General features: G+C 38.5%; 1 protein-coding gene across 1 annotated transcript in view; it reads left to right on the top strand.

Moving 5' to 3' along the window:
• Positions 1–24,401, top strand: part of MEI4 (meiotic double-stranded break formation protein 4) — a 68,679-nt gene that overhangs the window by 27,321 nt on the left and 16,957 nt on the right. The window contains exon 4 of the mRNA XM_009814473.2: positions 714–845. Coding sequence (XP_009812775.2) covers positions 714–845 — 132 coding nt within the window. The remainder of the gene's footprint in view (positions 1–713; positions 846–24,401) is intronic.

Below are 24,401 nucleotides of genomic sequence, written 5' to 3'. Positions count from 1 at the left end.
TGTTTTGCTACATAATGGCTATACATTTCCATTTTGGGGAACAAAGAAAACAGTTTTTATTCTTTTTAATAGAAAAGACTATGGCAAAAAAAAAAAATTACTAATATAATTCTGATATAAGTTCACATCACTTCTGTAGTTCAAGAGAAATGCCTTGGTTACAGCTTGTTAAACAACAATATGAAAGTGAATTGTTTGAATCTGAAAATATAGTGTATCTTCTATCAGTTGGCATTTAATCAAGTTTCTTCTTGATAACTCTGTTGACAGAAAACTCCGGTATAGCTCTTAGCTTGCTCATGCATTTGAATGTCAAAGAATTCATTAATTCATTTGTCTACCTGTGACAAACAGAATTACTGTATGTGCAGGGTAGTCACCCACTTTCTATGACAGCAGATGGGCATGATGACAGCTAATGCTGAAAAGCTGCCTCCTGGGGAATTCACACTCTTGGAGGAATTTGTTCATATCACAGTTTCCTGTAGTGCTAACCTTGTGAGAAAGCAAAGTTTCTAGGTAATGGATGTGGGTTTCTCATATATCTCATAGGTATGCAATTAATAGAGTTTTAAACGCTCTAAAATTTTGAATTTTACTTTTTTCTTTAAAATTTTAATATGTAAATCCCATTTCTATTTAAGGTAATTGTTTGGGGTAAAAAAGACGGAGATGTATTTTGAAAGATTAAATTTACTATTATTTCTCTTTAGTTTCAGACACTGCATGCTGTATCAAACACGCTGGTTTTGCTAGGAAGGAACAACATACTAAGAAATTCTTTAATATCTCTTCTACTATCAGAAGTACGTCAGTTTGCTGAGCAGCTGTTGCAAGCTCACCAGGTACTGTCATCTTTTCTTTTGGAGAAGGGCCGAAGAGCAGTATTCGGGAGTGTTTTGTCTTATCTGTTTGTTTCATAAAATGTAATAAATAGATCATTCTGTAGAATATGCAAGTTTAAGAACCCAGAAAATCCTAGCACCTAACTTTAACGGCAGATTCAAAAAAAAGATATTTAAAGCAAAAGGAAATTTCCTTAGGAACAAAAGTAAAATTATCAGACTGTATAATAAATAGACTGTATAGGTTTTAAGATCATGCTGTATAATTTGGAAAATACTTGAAATAATTAGTTAAAACAATTATTTCGATGTGTAAATTGTGGGTCATGCAGGCAATAAAACTTAGGTATCCAGCTGGACCCACAAAGAATTATGTCTATCTCTAGCTGATGTAAAACTGGAAAGAAAGATGCATTATTTTCTTTCAGAATTAGATTTCGTGTTTCACATTATAATATTAATTTGCATGATATAAAAGTTATCCAACACTTAAAACTGTATTTAGTTTGTTGCAATGAGTAGGAGATGAAGAACAGAATAGAATGGAGATAATATTTTTGGTAATATTTATTTTTAGGTTAAATTTTTTCCAGTAAACTATAGAGTTTAAAAAAAAGAGGGAGAGACAGTAAGTGGATGTTTCTTTAACATTTGGATAAGAGAAGTATGAAATAAATTGGGGTTTCATAGATTTTTCATGTATTTGTGTGTGGTGGTATGTATTTAATGCAAACTGTTCAGTCTCACTTGGGATTATGACTTGATTGTACACTGTCCTAGAAAGGTCAATAGAAAGAAAGCATTTATTTGGTGGAAAATAAAGTTATCGATATATATAGAAAACACTCATCATAGGTATATCTAGTGGTGGTCCAGTTTAACAAATCTTTTAAGTGTTGCTCAAGCAGTCTTTGCTTTATTCTTTTTCTTTCTAGGATATGATATGGGAGTAAGTTCTGACTGCTGAAGAGGGAACATGTAATTTCCAACCCAAATTTATAATATGTTTGAATTATATTCTGAAAAGGCTTCAGAAAGGCCAGTTTTGAAAGAATTAGACAATGAGCTGTGTCTTATTTTAAGTCACTAGTAGCATACCAGAGTTATTGATGGCAGCCAAAAGCAAACAAACTTTAAAGAAATGTAAGTATAGGGAAGTGTGTAATTAAAAAAAGTTCTGTTTTTTAAATGTAAACAAGATGCTCATTTTTAACATTATTAAATCTCACCTGTTTAACAGAATTAATCATCCCTCCTTTCAGCAGAGTTTTAGCCAGTAGCAACACAGAACTCTCCAGTGCTCCACACTGATGAAAAGCTTACATTGAGCATTGCACTTTGAGTTAGTTACTACGGTACTACTTAACCTTGCCATACTGTAATTATTTTAAGCATTGCTTTCATATTTGGTACATAAAATTTATTTCTAAGAATTTGTAAAAGAAGTTCGACTCCTCTTTGGCTTTGCTTTATGTTGGAAAGAATCATATATTCGGTTTTAAGATCATAATAAGAAAGATTACAAAACCGTGTAACTTGCTGTTGAGAAAATGGAAGTAAATTAGTATCCTGTGATTTTAACCATAAAAGATTCTCTTTAACTACACAAGTGATTTTCATTTTTCTAATGGCAAATTATTTTATTACTGGCCATGAAATTTGTATATTTACGGGAAGATAGTAGAAGATTTGATTCATATATAAATATAGAGAACTTGGTAATTTAATCCCTGAACAATTCTTATACCACAGCTGGGATAATAAATTGCTTAAATGCCAGTCTCATTAGGGTGGCTTGATACCCCTAGTTGATGTGTAGAGCAGTTTTCCTTTTTTTTTACCTCTGGGAAAGCTATCAGTCATCTTGATTCCCTCCCCTCCCCCGCGCCCTGTCAAGAAATGGAAACCTTCAATTGTGCTTTCTGGAGCAACTGAAGAAAGTTGTATCGAGCACTGAAGGGAAGGTGCCTGTGGAGTGGGAGACAATTTCCAGGGGGACAGAGACTTGTACTTCTTTATTGAAAAGAAAAACTGAAGATGTTTTTGATCTTGTAAATTTATTCTGTTTCTTCATACTTAGTATATGTGGGCTGAAATTTGGGACAGTAAAATGCATTTGATGTCTTCAGCTTCAGGACCAAATCCTTTTTCAGGTTAAGTCTTTGCTACCTGCAGTCCTTCATCTGTCTCATTTTAATTAGCTTGCATTTGTGCTTGCTGCAAATCTTAGCCATTATCAGTCTACAATGCCGATTTTCAGACTTTCTACTACCAAGAGACTTGAAATGCCTCCCACCTTTACAAGTGAGGAAATGTATGTTTATTATTGTGCAACTGGAAACATAGAAAGATTTTTCTGACAAAACACTTAAGATTCCCTTTCACCCTTTTTTTTTTAAACAGCTCTTTCTGTTCACCCAGAAAAATAATCTAATTCTTGGATATTCAAGAATTTAGATAGTTTACCTAAGGAGAGTTTCCTGCTCTGCTTCTGCTTCCTCCCACTAAGTTGTCAGTCTGCCTTCTGTTACTGAAATGTGGTAGACCCTCTTTTTTCTTTTCTTTTTTTTTTTTTTTAACTGATACAGTAAACTGTTTATTTCTATTTTCCTCATCCAGCATTATAAGTGCTTCGTGGAAGATTAATGCGTCTTGATCAACCAACCACAAACTGTGGACTGGCAAAGCTTATGGGGCTTTCTTTTGAGTCCTTTTAAAACACTTTGCATTTAAGCGACCATCTGAAGAATAAGGGAGTTTCAGGCACTTAGATAGAGACTCCAATGACTAATTTTACAATGACAATGTAGTCTTGAAATGTTCACCCCCTAGTGCGGTGTTGGACTTTTTCTAGGAATAGCAAAAGGTTCAAGGCAGCTGAATTTGAAGCCACAGGAGCTGTGCATCTATCTGTAGCTGACACTTTGTAGGACTGTAAGATTTTGAAAAGCTGAAGTTCATGTAGGGAAAGTAACTGAAGTTCTGGTTTGCTTAGCTTGCTATGAAGTCAATGTTTTTAAAGTTTATGCATTCCTGAATTTAGTCCAAATTGATGTATTGTGTTCATTTACAAATGAACGTATAACGCTCAGTATGTGATAATTCTTTCTGGAAATACTACTTAACAAAAACCCTTCTACTTATCACAATAGGACACTAAACTCTAGTATTTCTGGCAGCCTGATTTACAGACCTGCTTCTGAATGTTTCTGACTTTGTGTAGCATTACTTTTGGTAGGCATGATTCTAAAAAGGATTTTTTTTTTCTTGTTTTATAATCAAAATTAACAATATGATATCAGTTTGAAATATATCAAATGAAATAGATCAAATTTAAAAAAAATTCTTTAGAAATATTTAAATTAGAATTTGCAGAAGGCTAATACTTTTTATACTTAAACTTCATTAGCTGACAAGTATCCTAATCCTATTTTGTTACTTAAGCAAAACTGCTGCTTATTGCAAAGGTGTTTCATGTCTTCCACTTAAGACAATCAAATTAGGGACTCTGAATTTTATTTATGATTAGAGGTGTGCAAATACCCGTTTTCATTTTGTTTTGTTGTTTTGTTTCTTTTTTGCTGTTGTTGTGGGCAGATAGGAGAAATAAAGAAATTATCTGAGGCATGTATTCACATTAACTTGAAATTAACTTATAAGCATTTGGTGAAAAACAGAAATTGAAAAAATAGCTTATTCATCCAAGCAAATTTTTTCTTTTATTTTTGTATAATTATAATTTTTTTAAAAAGTTGAAGAAGTTTTCCAACACTGACTTGGACTGAAAACAAAATTCCTTTTAATTTTTCTAAATGAATCATCTAGATATCTCAACATTTTTAACTTCGTCGTTAAGACTTGAGCTAAGCTACAAATAGTTTGTAAAATGTTTGCATTCCAGAATATGCAACTTTATATTCAATGATTTCTTCAATAGGAAGTGTGCTCAGCTCAGGTTATGTAGGTTTGTGGGTATGTCCTTTGATAAATATTGAAAAATTTTTACTTTAAAATTCTGACTGATTTTAGTGAGTTTGTGTGTTCTCTTGGAACAAGCTTATCTGTCTATGACCCACAGTTTTAAAGAGCTATCTATACCCCTGGCTTTACAAATTGATAAAAATAGGTTGACTGTAGGAGAGTGTATCTAATGAACTACACCAGAAAAGTACAGAGACTACTCTGCATATTTTTATATTGTTCCCTAATTGGCTAAATCCATTGATCTTAGAATATGACAAATTAATGTGAAATATATGAAAATAGAATGTTTTTTAATATTTTGGACCAATATTCCTACATGTTAATATAGAAAATAAAAGTAACTAAGGAGCATATAAAACAGTATAGTTATCCTGATTTTTCACCCAGTTAAGATGAATTTTATGGTTGTGAACTCTCAAGCACGTTAGTAGTTTGCTTTAATTCATTTAAGTACTTCATCATGTGCTTAAAGTGAAGGTCATACTTCAGTGCTTCACTGACACCAGGACGCTGACTTCTAGGCAAAAGTGTATTAATATAAATTCTATTGGGTCCCTTAATTTTTACTGATGTTGAATATGTTCTTTTCATTTTTTATCTGTAATAGGAACCTTTCATGCTTCATAAATATGATTTATAAGAATACAGTAACTGAACCTTATCTTCCTATGGAATAGAAATCTTCTGATCGCCAATTGGATTCCTGCTGCAGAGCAGATACAATTTTAAGATACTAAGATTTCAGAATGATATTGTGGAAGATGGATTATTTTCAAATGTTGAGCTCCTCACCATGAGAGCAGATCTTCCTTTATGATAACTGTTTCAAAGACAGAGGATCAGAAATGGAAAGCACATATTGGTTCAGTGCCCATTGCTAACCCCCCAGGTGTTAATTACAAGAACTCTGAAAAAGAAAATTAAAAACCAGAAAATAGATTTGAAAACAGAAAAAGAAAGAGATACTGTGAGGTTTTGGAAAGCCCTGCTATTCAGTAATTGCTGATACATAGCTTGTATAGCATTACATTTTTATATCACATTACTTTCTGTACACCATTTTTCCATTTTTAAAACTTTAAAATATTTCTGTCACAATAACAGTACACTGAATAGTGTTGTGTTTTTTAAAATCAAAACACCAAGTTATATGTAATTCTTAATGTTGTATGTAAGCATTAAGTCCAAATCCAAATGTGAGTGCTAACTTTTCTCCTGAAGTGAATGGTGCAGTCAGACTTTGACACAGGATACAGGGTGGGTTTCATCCTATTTAGTTTAGAAGTATTTGGTAGACACTGCTGTCTACTTCTTATAGAAATCAACCAAGCAGCTAAGGTTAACTAAAAAATTTGCCAACTTGAAGATAGATAGTTGTGCAAGGCTGTGTTGAATGTTACATAAATTCTTGAAAATCGGGCTCATTATGACATAATAGCTTTGACTCAAATGAGCCAAAGGAGTTAGACATGTGGTGGGATTTGTCTCACTTAACTTCAGTTTTCTATGATGTTTCCATCTGATTTGCTTGCTTTAGTTTTCCTTTATCGCCAAGGGTGGGAAAGAGGCGTTTCTTGTTCAATCTATTTTGGATGTACATAATTATCATTGGCCCTAGAGTTGTCTGCTTCTCTCTTCTGGCTATGAGGAAGGAAACTTAAGTTGATCAGCTGAAATGTAGATATCTATGTTGTAGACATCTAAAGTTAAGGGAGGAAAATCCCATCATATCTCTCTGAAGATCTCTTTTGGATGGTCTGGGCCAGAGCTGTTATGCCAGGAAAGGCCTGATCCTACAGAACAGTCGTAACATAGTTATGCAAAGCGTTCTTCTGTCTGAACACTGACAGACTTACATAAGTAACCTTATTAGAAGTTTGTAACAAGTTGTATTTCAGTTAGGGTAATTAATAAGTTAACCTAGTTTTCAGGTATTCAGATTCTTTAAGTGTACACACCATTGGAAGAGACTGATGATGAACTAGGGTGCAAAGTACATGTGTTGGAGCTTCTTGTAACATGCATTCAGCTGTGGTGTGTCTGATGCATATGCCTCTAAATAGGAAGCTCTTTTAGACTAACAGTCTATGCAGGCAATGTATTTAGGAAGAAGGAGAACAAGGAAGAGCACGGATGCAGTATGATTTTGAGCATTTTCCGAGACTCTTGTTGCCATTCAGCACTGCATAGCAAACAGTTGTGTCACTGAAATGTCAAACTACATGGCAACAGCTCTGTGTGGAAGCAAATGAAGGGCTGAAACATTCCTGTGGCTGGAGAGCTGTTTTTTTTCTAGCAGGCCTGCAAATTAGAGACATTGCAAATGTCAAGATGGACTAGCTCAGTTGGTAATCAATCTATAGGGGAAAATGGAGTTTGCCTGGAGCTGTGTTCAGCTAGATAACAGGAAGGTTTAAAGTGCTAAGAACTGAGCTTATTAATGTCAAGGCTTGTCTTCATAAGCCTTCCTCCATGCAGCCATTCTGTATCCAGTGGATGCTCTGGGCAGGTATGGTACCCAACATATACTTTATTCCAAACGCGAGTGTGTCTGATGTGACACAGAGAATTCTTCAGATAAGCTCCTCTTTCCAAGAAGTCTACTTTGTTTATGCAGTATGTCTGATCTCTTCAGCCATACGTTTATATATGTTGTAATAGAGCTTTTATATGGGTTAAAAAAAAAAGCTGTACTATTTTTCCCAAATATGGTAGAAAATGGCTAATATCATTAAATAGAAAAAAATAGCTGAGAATATTGTGCAACTAGAAAAGCTAAATGCATTTTGCAGTCCACTGTTGTTCAAGGTACTAAAATGGCTATCCAGCGTATTTGGCTTTTTGTAATGTACTGTTGACTTTCACTAACGCATCAGATTACTAATACTTCACCCAGGTAAAAGAAAAGAGGTTGATGCCATGTAGAACTCATGAAAATAATTAAACTTGCATCTCGACATCTGTTCATCCTTTTTAAGATGTCATTTCTTTCCTTGTTATGCTGGTAAGCACAGATTGTAACGTATTTCAAATTGTGAATGGTTAAACATGCTGCAAAACAGTGCTTTGGGTAAATAGAGGATTATTTTTTATTCCATGTGACAGCTGGTGCTGCTGGTAACAAAGGAAATAACGGCTGGATAGAATAATCAGTGGATCTGCATTTTTGTCTCCTAGATATGTACATACCTAGTTTGGAGATGTGGACTTGTGAAAACATAAATCTCTCCCCTGAAAGACAGGAGCGAAAGAATCAGTCGAGATGCAGTATATGTCGGAAGAGTGCCATACAGCTTTGAAGTGTATACCTGCTTTTGCTGCATATGTCATCCCCTATTACAGATTAGATTTTAAGATGCATATGTGTCAGACAGAACTGGAAAATGACAAATGGTTCATGCAGTTTCTCTCTTCCCTCTCATACTATCATAGAATGATAGCGCTAAGGAGAAAGGAGTTTAGGAGTATTCTTACAGAGCTAAAAGGTAGCAGGGCGTTGACTGCGCTTAAGTGGTTGGCAAAATTGAGGATGACATATAATCAGAAAACCTCAGGTGTGTTTGGGAACAGAAGCAGCAAATATCAACTGCATGAGGAGAACTCTGTATTACTGTCAACTAGAGAATTATTACTCTTAATATTGGTGAATTATCTCATTCCTGGAAACATAATACTGGAAAAGGAAAAATGCTTAATTGCAGAAATCAGAATATATCGTACCTCAACAAGTAAATAAGTAATATTCCTGGAAATCTTCTTGTTTCAAATCGTGCACAAAATCCAGGCTTTAAAAAACCCAAAAATAACATGATTATAAATTAAAATGACCTGTTTGAATTCTTGATACAGTAAAAAAAAAAGGAAGTGCAATGACAGCTTATCTGGGTTGATGCTGCTTTTACTTCCTTATTCTCAGTGTTAATTCTGTCCTTTTCCTATTGCTTTCTTTACAGCTCAGTTAATCCTTTTGCATACTTGAAAGCAGAATGTGATTTTTGTGGCATATGTGGCATACCTACTTGTCTGGAAGACCATTTGATTATTACTTAATCTGTGTCTCCAAATAGGTAGCTTTAATGCTCCTGTTAACCTCCATTCTTCATGCAGAATTCTTGCTTACTGACAGTGATTTGCAAAACGGAATGATGTTACAGCAAATTAAGCACCACTTCCTTAATGCTTTTAGATATTGAAGTTGTCTATGAGAATTAGAATATATACCATATGTGTTCTTAAAAGTTCAATTTACAGGCAAGGTAACATTTTGTTACAGATTTACTTCTGATTTTTCTTTTGGAGAATTGCTTAAAGTCTTCATTACAATGTGCTTTTAATGCAGCTTCACTAAATGCTTTTCAGGATACAGTATAAATGCACAGTTCCTCTGTCAATGGCTTTGCAGTTTATTTGCTGCTTTACTATTTCATATCTTCATAAAATGGAAAAGGAAAGAGTTGTAGCCCTAGAATATCTAACCATAAATTACTGATATAATGGATTTTTGTTTGGAAGAGTAATTACAGTTGATAATTAAAACTGTCTTTAAATAAGACCCTAGTTAAATATAGTAAAATGTAAATGAAAACTATGGAATGATAGTGGATACTAGTGAAATCATCACTTCATCTTTCTTTCAAAATATTCTTTTAATTTTACAGAGCACATAATATCTCCGGATTTCTTAGCTTCACACACACTTGCCTCTCTCTAATCATGTGGGACAGTCCTGTACATAATGACTTAGAACATCAGCTTGTGCCATTGGGACCCCATGTATTGGTTTGGGGTTTTTTGCTAAAAATACGTTTGAGGCTGAGCAGTTCCAGCTCTTTCAGCCTCTCCTTGTATGCTCTTGTCCCTTCATCATTTTTGTGACTCTTCACTGGTCCCATTCCAGTATATCCAAGTCTCTGTTGTGCTGAGGAGCCCAGAACTGGACCCAGCACTCCAGGTGTGTCTCATCAGTGCTGAGCAGATGGGAGGGATCACTTCCTTCAGCTTGCTGGCAACGCTTGCCTTCATGCAGCCCAGGACACAGTTGGCCGCCTTTGCCACAAGGACTCAGTGTTGCCTCATGTTCAACTTGTTGTCTGCAAGGGCCCCCAGATTCTTCTCTGCCAAGCTGCTTTGCAGCTGTCAACCACCAGCACTGTACTGTGCATGGGGTTATTCCTCCCCAGGGATAAGATTTTGCTCTTCCCTTCGTGGCAACTCAAGATTCCTCTTGGCCAGTTTCTCCAGCCTGTCGAGGTCCCTCTGAATGGTAGCACAACCCTGTGGTGTGTCCATCACTCCTCCTGCTTTGTATCATCTCCAAACTTGCCGAGTTTGGAGATGATACAAAAGTCCCATTGTCCAGGTCGTTCATGAAGATGTTTAACACTACTGGTGCCAGTGTCAACCCCCTGAGGTGCACCACTAGTAAGTGGCCTCCAGCTGGACTTTATGCCTCTGATCACAATCCTCTGAGAATGACAGTTCAGGCAGATTTCAGTTCACCTCACTGTCCACTTACCAAGCCTGTAAATCTATGCTGACTACTCTCAGTCACCATTTTTGTCCATCATATGCCTGGAAATGGTTTCAAAGATTTGCTCCATCACTTGCACAGGAATCAAGGTGAGGCTGACTGGCCTGTATTTCCCTGTATGCTCTTTCTTGAAGACATTTCACAGAATCATTAAGGTTGGAAAAGAACTGTAAGATCATCAAGTCCAACCATCAACCCAACACCACCATGCCCATTAAACCATGTCCCACAATGCCACGTCCACACGTTCCTTGAACACCTCCAGGGAGGGTGACTCCACCACCTCCCTGGGCAGCCTGTTCCACTGCTTCACCACTCTCTCAGTAAAGAATTTTTTCCTAATATCCAGCCTGAACCTCCCCTGGTGCAACTTGAGGCCATTTCCTCTTGCCCTGTTGCTAGTCACTTGGGAGAAGAGAGCAGCACCCACCTCTCTGCAACCTCCTTTCAGGTAATTGTAGAGAGCGATGAGGTCTCCCCTCAGCCTCCTCTTCTCCAGGCTAAACAACCCCAGTTCCCTCAGTCGCTCCTCATAAGACTTGTGCTCCAGACCCCTCACCAGCTTCGTCGCCCTTCTCTGGACACGTTCCAGCACCTCAATGTCCTTCTTGCAGTGAGGGGCCCAAAACTGAACACAGTATTTGAGGTGCGGCCTCACCAGTGCCGAGTACAGGGGCACGATCACCTCCCTACTCCTGCTGGCCACACCATTTCTGATACAGGCCAGGATGCCGTTGGCCTTCTTGGCCACCTGGGCACACTGCTGGCTCATCTTCAGCCGGCTGTCAACCAACACCCCCAGGTCCTTTTCTGCGGGGCAGCTTTCCAGCCACTCGTCCCCAAGCCTGTAGCATTGCATGGGGTTGTTGTGACCCAAGTGCAGGACCCGGCACTTGGCCTTGTTGAACCTCATCCAATTGGCCTGGGCCCATCGATCCAGCCTGTCCAGATCCCTCTGCAGAGCCTTCCGACCCTCCAGCAGATCAACACTCCCTCCCAAATTGGTGTCGTCTGCAAACTTGTTGAGGTTGCACTCAATCCCCTCAACCAGATCATTGATAAAGATACTAGACAAGACTGGTCCCAAAACTGAGCCCTGGGGGACTCCGCTTGTGACCGGCTGCCAACTGGATTTCACTCCATTCAACACGACTCTCTGGGCTCGGCCGTCCAGCCAGTTTTTTACCCAGCAAAGAGGGCACCTGTCTGACCCACGAGTCGCCAGCTTCTCCAGGAGAATACTGTGGGAGACAGTGTCGAAGGCTTTGCTAAAGTCCGGGTAGACAACGTCGACAGCCTTTCCCTCATCCCCTAGGCGGGTCACCTGGTCATAGAAGGAGATCAGGTTGGTCAAGCAGGACCTGCCTTTCATGAACCCGTGCTGGCTGGGCCTGATCCCTTGGTTGTCCTGCAACCCTGTGCCCCGTGAGTGACCTCAAGATGAACCTCTCCATAATCTTCCCCGGCATTTGTTTTCTTCCAGTCCTCAGGAGCCTCCCCTGATTGCCATGACTGTCCAAAGATAATTGAGTGGCCCTGCTGTGACATTGACCAGCTCCCTCAACAATCACAGGTGCACGCTGCCAGGTTCCATGGACTTCTGTATGTCCAGTTTCTTTAATTGTTCCCTAACCTGATTCTTCTCCACTACGTGTAAGTGTTCCTTGCTCCAGCCTTCCCACTGGTCTCAGGGATGTGGGATTCCTCAAAGCTGGTTTTACCAGTAAAGATCAAGCCAAAGAGAGCGCTGTGTCCTTTGTCACCAGTTTCCTTGTCGCTTTTTTCCTCGTCTTCATTTTGCTGCTGATGTACCTGTAGAAATATTTCTTGATGCACTTCACCTTCCTTGCCCGATTCAACTTGAGATGGACTATGGCTTTCCTAACCATCCCCCTCTACACTCAGACAGTGTCTTTGTATTCCTCCCAATTAATCTGACCCTGTTGTATGCTTCCTTTTTATTTTTGTCCGGAGGTCCTTGTTCATCCATTTTTCTATAGATGTCTGCCTCAGGCCCTTTTTGTATGTGCTTTTTACTTTATTTTTGTTTCTGTGAGTGCATGTGTACAAGTTTGAAGAGGAAGGCATTAAGTGTCCACAGGTTTCATGGAAGCCAGCAGGAGCTTTGCTTTGAATTTATGCAGCGCTGCGTAACAGCAGGCATTGTAAAATCATGTGCTAGTCAGCCAAGATTGGCATTAGTGGCTACTTTGAGTATTTAAAAGATTCTTTTGTAAAAGGACAAAAGCATTACCTGTCTCTCTAAAAGCAGTTGTGAAGTTAAAGCAATATTTGTGGTATGCATGGAATTATAGCAATAATTGGCATTAAAAAAAGAAGTGTTAATTCTGTATTCAGAGTAGAGACTGAATGCTACACATTTTATGCCCATGCATATAACAAGGACAGAAACAGTACTGAATAGTATTTCTTCTAATTGAACATCATCCATCCTCTATAGCAACAGAATCAAGTACCCTTGCAAAAAAGGAAAAAACAAACAAACAACACAACCAAACAGTAATTGATTACATAATTAAAACTGTAGGCGTAAGAGAGTCAAATTAGGCTTACAATGTCATTGTATTGATTTAAAATTGCCATCCTGATAAAAAGCAGGTAGCTAGTAGTACATTAAGAAACTGTATAAAATAAATGAGAGAATTAATTTGCAATATTAAAGAACATAGTCTGAATCATAGACCTTAATTTCCTCAATGTTACATGATTCTGCTAATGAATCCTTTGACCAACTTTTGGAATATGACCCGTTAGTTCATTCTACACGGTGGCTGCTCAAGAATCACTCGGGTCTACTTAGCTTAGAGGAAAGCATGCTTTGATTAGTATCTGAGTTTAATGTATTAGTAGTTTATACCTATATTTTCTGTCTGTAACATAGGAGCTGATCCCAGTTCATGGTTTTTTTAAGATACTGTTTTCCATAGTCACATATTCTTAATTAATTATAATATGAAAGGCAGCTTCTTCTAAACTATGCCTCTCTGTTTCTCTGAGTGTAGAAAAAGTAAAGGGGGTTAGCTTTCAGGGAAAGTATAAAGCTGCTGAGACTTGCCTTACGCATGATTTAAGACTAATGAAAAGGAAGAGGGTTTCGGCTCCCACAGTGGTTTTAGAAGAGGCACATGGAGATAAAACAGAATTCTGTAAGCAGTTTAATGCTGTTTGCTATATGGCATTACTAGTCACCTTTAAAATGTAACTTTTGAAATTATGGAAGACTTACTAATATTTTGTTCAAAATTCATCTGTTTTCCATATAGTGTTGCTAAATAGGCCAAACTGTACAAGGTGCTTTATCATGAGGCGTGTGGAATGTTGCCCAACATTCATTACAATTGTGCTAGTATATAACTAGGCAAGTTGTGATACAATGAACCAGTTGATCAAAATGTCAAGAATATATTATTTTTACTAAAAATAATGATTATTGGTCATTTATGTTTTGGTTTTGTTTTTGAAATTTTTGATCTATTTAAAAATACAGTAAATCATAGAATAAGGCATTTTCATATTTAATAGGGAATTTGCATGGGATTTCTTGTGTGCATGTTTAATGTATTTTAAGATATTGTTGACAAAATGTGAGTTTCCATAAAATAATCTAGAAAAGAGCAGACTGAGGGGGAAGAGCAGTTTTAACAGTCTTCCAGAATGCTATACAAGGAGTAGTCCTTTTGACTTTGGGAGTGAGCAAGAAGAAATATATCAATGATAGATATCAACTTCTTTTACTGAAGGTCTTCAAGTACGTACATGATGAACATCTTTTGAGGGTGACTGAAGTATACTTGAACCTGTCTCAGGGTGAGGGTTAGGACTAGAACACTTGAGGACCCTTTCAGCCATAAATCTGAACTCTGCACACCTATTTATGTATTATATTAACATTGATAATTATGGTCACAATTTGAATCAGTTGCAAGGGACGGGGAAAGAGGCAAAACTCCACTGCAGATTTCCTCTGCTCCTGAGTTTTGGAAGAAACTGAAGTACTATTTTTATTACATGTGTGGATGCTAGTTTTGGAGGGATTGGTATCATGAGGAATGTATTAATGCTAGTAGGTCAGGAAAGAGGTTTTACAGAAAATTTACAAAATTTGACTAATTTTAGAAAATTACTAACACGTCGCGCAATCAGGATTTCAAAGTGCGGGAAGTTAAAACTCTCTTCTTCAGGCAGTAATAAAAATTCAGGATGTGGATTAGATGTGTCCTGGCAGGCATTTTAAACAGGTGATTTTTGCACAAGAGTGACTGGTTTGCATCAGAGGAAAACATTTTCGTATTTGGAGTCCTGTGAATTCTGTATTTCTCAGGCAGATTACTTTTGATGTCCCTCCTTATATTCAGTATTCACTGTAACACCTGTGTATAATATATTTTATCTATTAGGGTGGAGAAAATGGTAATTTTAAGAGAGGTCTTAGAAACTGGGAGAAAACTGTAGCTGAAGACTGGACTGCACCATTGATCGAGAACTTAGAGTTGTGCTCAGTTACAGTGGTGCTATGTACATATAAGGATTTGAATAATGAGTAGCTTACAGCTGTGTTCATTTGACTAGCATTTCAAATAATATGTACAGTTCTGGGTTGTTTTATGCTAATGACAAAATTAATAATATTCAAGAGCCTTTTTGCTCATTTTAAAATATTTCTATTTATCATAAGGGCTGTTCTTCAAAATGTATTTTAGCATACATTTCAATTTCAGAACATACGTCTTAACTTCCTTGCAAACTATTCTAAATGCATTTGAAAGTTAGATTATATTATTGATTCATGGATTCTGAGGTCAGAGGGAATCATTTAGTCCAAACACCTTTCAATACAGGTGATAGATTTTTCCAGAAGCGGAATTTAAGAATGTGTTATTAATACATCTGATCTGAAAGCTGTTACTGATTCTGTTCCTTGTTTACAATTATTGTACTCCTCATTCTTTAATAATAGCTCATGAGTTTTTGGCTTTCTCTATCTGTATTTTATTGCCTAGAATTAAGTAATAGTTTAAAAAAAAAAAAAAGCCCTGATCAAGATTGATAGAATATACTGAAATAGTATTACAGCTACATAAAGTTATATAGTGCTATATATGAAGTTATATAGTAAGCTAGATAAATTATGAATTAAGCATAATCAATTGTCCAAACAATTAGTTTTATGTTAAATCAATTTGAATCAATAGTATTAACTAAATATTGATTTGGTTTGTTATTTATTATCTATTTGTTAAAATATTTATTTGAGGAAGAAATCCAGCTAGTGGAAACAAAATTTTTACTAGAACTCATTTGAAAGAAGCATTACAAATGCTTAGAATACTTCAACATTTTCAGTATTAGTTAGGATAGTTGGGAATGCTCCAGTTCTGGCTATGTTGTGGTCTAATTGCATTATGTATTGCTGCTAGTCCTGTTAATTCAAAAGTTAAAGACCAGATCCAGAGCCTGTTGAAATCACTAGAGGACTCCATTTTTCAGTCAAATTGCATTAAACTCTTGGATTTATAATATGGTAGTATTATACAGTTGCTGAGTTCGGGTACTTTTAACATAATAGAACAACTATTTAAAACAAGAATTGAGAATTTGTTTCTGTAAGTATAATTGAGTTTCCTTTTATCTATGGATTTATAACTTTTTCTTCTACTTCACATAACCCTTACTTTGTATCAGTAATTTTTATTATGACCCTACGTAAGGCATGATTTCGTCATTTTTTGTTGTTTGTGAAACATAAACTCTTAAGTAATGCTGCCTGCACTTATCAGTGATGTCTGCCTCGGTTGTCTCTCCTACCTGATGCTCTGAAACAGCATTCTCTGTCTGTCGTCTTATTCAGAGAGTGTACCACAATTAGCAAACCTGAAGTACTGTATTTGCATTTTCAAACTTCTTGTCAGCCATTTCTGTTATGAATCCTGTAAGAAAGCAACAGTTACAGTAATACATATTCAGTAACAAATGCAAATGTCTGATTTAAAGAGAGAACAAACCTTAATAGTGTAAGTTGTCTGTACTGTTTTGTGATTGTTTTCATGTCATCCATATTTTCTTTCTCTTACTCCTCTTGGTTGAACAGTTTTAAATTGCAGCGTAAGATATTGAAAGAAGAAATTGAGTGGAGATTTTGAGGGGTTATCAGGATACAAAAAATAAGGTATTTGAGATTGCTTCAGCAATTCAGCCTTATTTCTTCTTAACAATGTTGGAATGGGGAAGAAATTATATCTTTCTATTGCAAACCCCCAGAAGATATAGCCAAAATAACCTGTGCTAAACATAGCGAAAATGAAAAATAAATAGCATAGTTGCCATGGCAAAGGTTTTCTTCTTTCTGGTGACAGGTGAAGCAACTGGGAGGGCTCTCACTTTTCTGTATGACCTTGATGCCCCATCAGTCTCAGGTCCTGTGGGACAGCACCCCAGCCTGCAAGCAGCAGTTCTCCCTTACGAGCCAAAGGACCATTTGCTGACTCGGCACCTTGGCACATCTTTTGTCATCCTGAGGTGCTTCCTGATTGATTCTCCTGCCTGAAAAGTGAGGGCAGAGGAACCAAAGTAGGGCATTTTAAAAATCCTTGCTGGCGGCCTTAAAGACACTTTACTGTCACTGTTGCAGGTATGAGAAATTCTGTCAGAATAGCAGATAGCATACAACATTGCTTTTAACTCTACATACAACACCACCACCACCCTTCCACCCAGGAGATCTCAATTTTTCATTTGTTGCATTGTGTTTAAAGACTTCTTTCTTCTAATAAGCAGAGCAGTATTAGGAAAAGAAGACAACTTTTTTTTTCTCCTCAGTCAGTATCGATATACAGATCTGAATTCACTGTGAGCATCTGAGGGTGGTTTATGTGTGCAGAAGCGATGGCTCCCGATGAATTTCTGCACACACACAGAACTGGTGTAACATAAACATGGCAAATTTTATTGTAATCTGTGCATAAGGTGCTGATTTTTTTTTTATTGCATTTGACTCAGCAGGAGACAGATTTCTACAGTTTCGCTCACAGAGATGAGATGCCTGTAGTCATTTGATCAGTAATATCTTATTTGTAAAATATCAGCCTGTGCAAAGTTCCAAATTCCAAAGAAGACTTAAAAAAAAAAAAAAATAAATAAAGCTAAGAGTCTAAAAGACCAACTTATTTCTTAGGAACCTGCTTCCTTCAGTAGGAAGTTTAAGCAGAGTCAGGATTTGCAGTCCAATGCATCATGTGAAATAGCAAGATGTTCAGGAATTTTTCGCTATCAGTGTAGTTATAAAACTAGGTTGACAGTGCAGTCTGTGGGGTTTTTTTATAATTATGTTGAAATTGAGGCATATTGATTTAATTGCCCTAGTGGTATATTAAGGGTCTGCAGGAGCAACAATGAACAATTCTCTTACCAGATTATAACTGTTTCCATCATTGGCAAATGAAAAACTTTTTTTTTCAGAAGCCTGAATTGTTAAGTATAAAAACATTGCATCTGAAAAACAAACTCAGATATAGGCATCCAGTTGCAGTTGACATATTTCTTACAAGATGTTCAGGGCTTCGTTGCTGTAGGGAAATACTAGCAATTAATGTGAAATCTAGTAAGTGCATGTCTGTCTGCTAAGTTAGTAAATAAAACATAGACAGGTTTTATTAGCTGCCAGTTTTATCCAGGAACACAAGCAGTCAACAGTGATACTTAAAATAAATTGGCATCTTACAAATGCTATTCGAGAAATAATTATAGTCCCTGAAATGATTAGCCATAATAATAAATTTTACTTTTTCACTTCTTCAAGCTATTTTAAAATTAATTAACTATATAAAAGTAAACTATAATTTTGTGATTTAATCAAATATCTGCTACTGCCAAGATCTTTCTGGGGTAGAAGAAAGGTCTGCTTCCTTTGATACTCCTTATTTGCCATCCAAACTATGAAATACTATGTTTGTTTTGAACATAACACTTTTTGCACAGGAAACTCTGTATTTTTGTAATATTCAGCATGAACATAGGGGATAGAACTGTGGCCTGGTTAATTCATAACTGTACTAGTATAAAGGAAGTTCCTTAGCAGACAGGCCCCACTGCCTTTTTAGCAAATGCAATATCCTCTTGAAATAGATCTTCCAAGCAGTGATCTAGGGCTTAATATACACATATATTTGATATTTTAATGTGGGTCTTGACATATACTCATTGACAGAAATACTACAAAGGTTCTCTGGAAAGAACTTGAGAGTATCTCTTAATAACGTGTTAGGCTGTTGCAAACAGGAGGAGCTGGAACCCATCGTGCAGCGGGACAGCTATGACATGGTCGCCATCACAGAAACATGGTGGGACGACTCGCATGACTGGAGTGCTGCGATGGGTCGCTATAAACTGTTCAGGAGGGATAGGCAAGGAAGGAGAGGCGGTGGGGTGGCTTTATATGTTAGGGAGTGTTTTGATTGTATTGAGCTCAACGATTGTGACGACAAGGTTGAGTGCTTATGGGTAAGGATGAGGGGGAAGGCCAACAAGGCGGATATCCTGCTGGGGGTCTGTTATAGACCACCCAAACAGGGCGTAGAAGCCGATGAAGCGTTCTACAAGCGACTGGCAGAAGTCTCACAGTCGCAAGCCCTTGCTCTTGTGGGGGACTTCAACTTACCGGATGTCTGCTGGAAGTACAACACAGCAGAGAGGAAACAGTCCCAGAGGTTCCTGGAGTGTGTGGAAGATAACTTCCTGACGCAGCTGGTAAGGGAGCCTACTAGGGGAGGTGCCCTGCTTGACCTGCTGTTTACGAACAGTGAGTGTCTGGTGGGAGAAGTGATGGTTGGAGGCTGTCTTGGGCTTAGCGACCATGAAATGATAGAGTTCTCAATTCCTGGCCAAGTAAGGAGGGGGGTCAGCAAAACCGCTACGATGGACTTCCGGAGGGCAGACTTTGGCCTGTTCAGGACACTGGTTGAGAAGGTCCCTTGGGAGACGGTCCTAAAGGGCAAAGGGGCCCAGGAAGGCTGGACCTTCTTCAAGAAGGAAATCTGGAAGGCGCAGGAGCAGGCAGTCCCCATGTGCCGTAAGAAGAGCCGGCGGGGAAGACGGCCGGCCTGGCTGAACAAGGAGCTTATGCTGAGGCTCGGGGAAAAAAAGAGAACTTATCACCTCTGGAAGAAGGGGCAGGCAAGTGAAGAAGAGTACAAGGACCTCGTTAGGTCATGCAGAGAGGGAATTAGGAAGGCAAAAGCCCAGCTAGAGCTCAACCTGGCCACGGTCATGAGGGACAACAAAAAAAGCTTCTATAAATACATTAACAACAAAAAGAGAGCCAAGGAGGATCTCCATCCTCTACTGGATGCGGCGGGGAACATTGTCACGAAGGATGAGGAAAAGGCTGAGGTACTTAATGCCTTCTTTGCCTCAGTCTTTAACAGCCACACCAGGTATCCTCAGGGTATCCATCTCCCTGAGCTGGAAGACAAGGTTGGAGAGCAAAATAGGCTCCCCATGATCCAGGAGGAAGCAGTTAACGACCTGCTATGCCACCTGGACACTCATAAGTCTATGGGGCCTGATGGCATCCACCCAAGAGTACTGAGGGAGCTGGCAGAGGAGCTTGCCAAGCCGCTCTCCATCATTTATCAACAGTCCTGGTTAACAGGGGAGGTCCCAGACAACTGGAGGCTTGCCAACGTGACGCCCATCTACAAGAAGGGTCGGAAGGAGGATCCGGGGAACTACAGGCCTGTCAGCCTGACCTCGGTGCCGGGGAAGGTTATGGAGAGGTTCATCTTGAGGGCGCTCACGGGACACGTGCAGGATAACCAAGGGATCAGGCCCAGCCAGCACGGGTTCATAAAGGACAGGTCCTGCTTGACCAACCTGATCTCCTTCTGTGACCAGGTGACCCACCTAGGGGATGAGGGGAAGGCTGTGGATGTTGTCTACCTGGACTTCAGCAAAGCCTTTGACACTGTTCCCCACAGTATTCTCCTGGAGAAGCTGGTGACTCGTGGCTCAGACAGGTGCACTCTTGGCTGGGTAAAAAACTGGCTGGATGGCCGAGCCCAGAGAGTTGTGGTGAATGGGGTGAAATCCAGTTGGTGGCCGGTCACAAGCGGAGTCCCCCAGGGCTCAGTTTTGGGGCCAGTCTTGTTTAATATCTTTATCTATGATCTGGATGAGGGGATTGAGTGCTCCCTCACCAAGTTTGCAGACGACACCAAGTTGGGAGGGAGTGTTGATCTGCTGGAGGGTCGGAAGGCTCTGCAGAGGGATCTGGACAGGCTGGATGGATGGGCCCAGGCCAATTGTATGAGGTTTAATAAGGCCAAGTGCCGGGTCCCACACTTTGGCCACAACAACCCCAGGCAACACTACAGGCTTGGGGACGAGTGGCTGGAAAGCTGCCCCACAGAAAAGGACCTGGGGGTGTTGGTTGACAGCCGGCTGAAGATGAGCCAGCAGTGTGCCCAGGTGGTCAAGAAGGCCAACAGCATCATGGCCTGTATCAGAAATGGTGTGGCCAGCAGGAGCAGGGAGGTGATTGTGCCTCTGTACTCGGCTCTGGTGAGTCCACACCTCGAATGCTGTGTTCAGTTTTGGGCCCCTCACTGCAAGAAGGACATGGAGGTGCTGGAGCATGTCCAGAGAAGGGCGACGAAGCTGGTGAGGGGTCTGGAGCACAAGTCTTATGAGGAGCGGCTGAGGGAACTGGGGTTGTTCAGTCTGGAGAAGATGAGGCTGAGGGGAGACCTCATCACTCTCTACAATTACCTGAAAGAAGGTTGCAGAGAGGTGGGTGTTGGTCTCTTCTCCCAAGTGACGAGTGACAGGACAAGAGGAAATGGCCTCAAGTTGCGCCAGGGGAGGTTCAGGCTGGATATTAGGAAAAAGTTCTTTACTGAGAGAGTAGTGAAACATTGGAACAGGCTGCCCAGGGAGGTGGTGGAGTCACCCTCCCTGGAGGTATTCAAGGAGCGTGTGGATGTGGCATTGTGGGATGTGGCTTGATGGGCATGGTGCTGTGTGGTGTGGGTGGGTTGTTTTGGTGTGGGTTGTGGTGTGTTTTGTGGGTGGGGTTTTTGGGGGGTTTTTTTGGGTTTTATTTTTTTTTGGTTGGACTTGATGATCTTACAGGTCTTTTCCAACCTTAGTGATTCTGTGATTCTGATAGGCTGTTGCAGATGATGTTTCATATCCCCACTTTTTCAGTTCTGTCTACAATATCGTATGGAATAGAAATGTCCTTTTCTTCTGCTTCAGAATTGGAGGAGAAACCATTCAACTATTTCTGTTTTTTTGTGTAACTACTTACAATTTTTCTACCTACATTTAGTAGGGTAACTTTGTTTTTATCTGTGGTTTTACTTTCATTCCTAACATGCTTTAAGGTTCTTCTTACCTTTTTTTTTAACTCTACTACCTATTGATATTCTGTGATCCCTTTAGCTTCTCCCATCAGTTACTCACATTATAAATTTTTACCTTACCTTCAGTGCCATTAATTGCCTCCTCTTCTATTCCCTACATATAGATTATTTAATGTTTTATCAGTTTTATCATTTTTACATCAGCATGCTTTATAACGTTGATACTTGGAAAATTCAGCTGACATACTGGCAGCTTACAAGGAAAAATAGTGACTTCCATAGTTTATCATCTTTAAGATAAGGCTATATATCTTTCTGAAAGATGATTAAATTCATTTTCTGGGAAAAAAGATGTGATTCCCCCCCACCCCCCCTCCTTGAACTTTAAGATCAAGCAGTGTGGTCCTTGCGGTCCCTTCTAGATTTAAAATTGAAGGCTATGTAAAAAACATCATACTACATTATTTAATACTTTCAGATACGTGATCACCAAGAACTTGGAATTATTTTTAAAAAGAGGCAGAATTACTACTCTGCTTTTGTCTACGTTTCTCTGCTGTAAGAACTTTAAGTCAAAATATTTGTTCTGAAAAATATGAGCTTGTTTATTTAGTTTGTTTTTACATGCTCTTTCCTTCCCTTCAAGGGCAGTTGTGCTGTGGAAATGCCACTGAATGGATATGAATTTGGAATTAGGAAGGGTAAAGTAACTGTGTCACAAGATGCAAGAACAACAGCAGCAAAAAGAAAAACCTTTGAGAATTGATTTCTAAGTAAGCAAGTCAGCAGCAAAGGAGGACTTTTTGTTTTGTTTTTTATGGACTGTGTAGAATTTCAGCATTCTGCAGCCTAATACACACACACAAAATCGAAATAATAATGCCTGTCACAAACTTAAGGAAATTCTACACATAATATACAATGTCTAGTTACAAATTCTAAAATAATTGATTTCTTATTATCTTACTGTTGCTTCTGGTTCTTAATTTGTGTGCCTGCTTGTAGCTAATATTTGAGACTGAGCAATAGATGTGATTTTTCTAGTTAGGATGTAGCTCTCAGAGTGGGCTAGGGAGTCACTGTCACTGTCCGTTTGGCTTTTTGCTGTCAGCTGGGTTTTGCTGCCTTTCTCACAGCTTTTTGCAACTCCGTCAACTTTGCATTTCTAATAACTGTTCCCTGTCATTTCACGGCATGATTTGCTTTAAGGCTGTTGATTTTCCTAGTTTCAAAACTTCTCAGTTTTGTTTGACTATGTTTAAAGCTAAACTGCTATTAATCTTATTTTTATTAAAAATTTATATTTTTATCTTGTATATTTCTTGATTTTAAAAAACAACAGAAATTCTTTGTACTGTAAGACTAAGTGCTCTATCACAGACAGACATAACTGAAAAAATACTACAGTGCTTCCACTTGTATGTATGTGCCTAGTTCCCAGTGTGAAATCTTTTAGTAAGCTCCTGGTACAGTGCTGGGAAAGAGGTGAATATTTCAGAATAGGCTTGACAGCAGTAGGTACAATGAGTGGGAGACAGCTATTCTAAGAATTAGAGAAGTTAAAGAAATTGGTGTTTCTTAAATTTTGTTTTTCTGTGCAACTCACCTGTAGGGTTGCAGTTTATAAACTCAAAGTGGTTTCCTTAGTTGAAGCACCTGAATCTTTTATTTCAAGTTGGGAAATGGAAGGCGGAGATTTGCATATGTCTTTTTAAATGAAGCCAGTATGTACCAGTGCTTCTGATGTCCCATTTTCTTACGGAGAATTACTTTCTTAGGAAATGATAGGTATGTCAGCCTAATCGGTGATTTAGACTAACAGATAGCACTGTTCTTCACAGCTTACTAAGTTCTCTACCATACTACTTGAAATACCACTTATATAATATTTGCATTTGATTAACGAGCACAGCAAAACCAGTCTGGGACTAAATAGGGAATGTAATTCATAGAAAACAGTTGTTTCTTGTGTCACTCTCCATGACACTTGGACAACACACAAGGGTTAGCAGCACAGGACGACTCTTGTCCAACACATTACATTTTTCCAGTCTTGCTAACTCACAGTTTCACATGAAAACTACCCTTAAGTATTACCCTTATGCTAGTCTTCTCATAGGTCATTCATATTTGTATTGCATTTACTCTTTCCTTTTATTTACTTATACACACCATCAACATTCAGAGTTCCTTCTGAAAATAGACTATAAAATTTGCATTAGTCTTTTAAGCATCTGTGTCAGTATGTTCTAATGGTGTTATTATCGTGCTGCATCTTCCTAAAGCAATTCAGAACCCGATTGTCTGTCTCTGTAGTGAATACCGCAGCTACTGGCGTAATCACTGTAGTTGAATTAGTAAACTTTTTTGAAACTAAAGACAAAAGAAATACTTTCAGACTTGCACAAAGTCAAAATAAACCTAAAAAATATACCTATGTTCCTGCAAAATTATTCCCACCAGTCCGTGACTGTCTTCTCAAAGGCTTTTAATAGAAATGCAAGGGGAACATTCTAAAAAGAACAAGTAATTGACTGCTATTCAAAACTGCTTACAAACATGCATATTATAAAAAAAAACAGTAGAATGGCAATTACAGTCTGTGTAGAATATTAATGTGCTACTTTGCATGAAGTAGGCCTTTGTTATGAGTTCATTTTATAG

Source organism: Gavia stellata, chromosome 2 (assembly GCF_030936135.1).
Source record: "Gavia stellata isolate bGavSte3 chromosome 2, bGavSte3.hap2, whole genome shotgun sequence".
Taxonomy (NCBI): domain Eukaryota; kingdom Metazoa; phylum Chordata; class Aves; order Gaviiformes; family Gaviidae; genus Gavia; species Gavia stellata.
The sequence above is the reverse complement of the archived record's forward strand: the minus strand, read 5'-3'. Positions and strand labels throughout refer to the sequence as shown.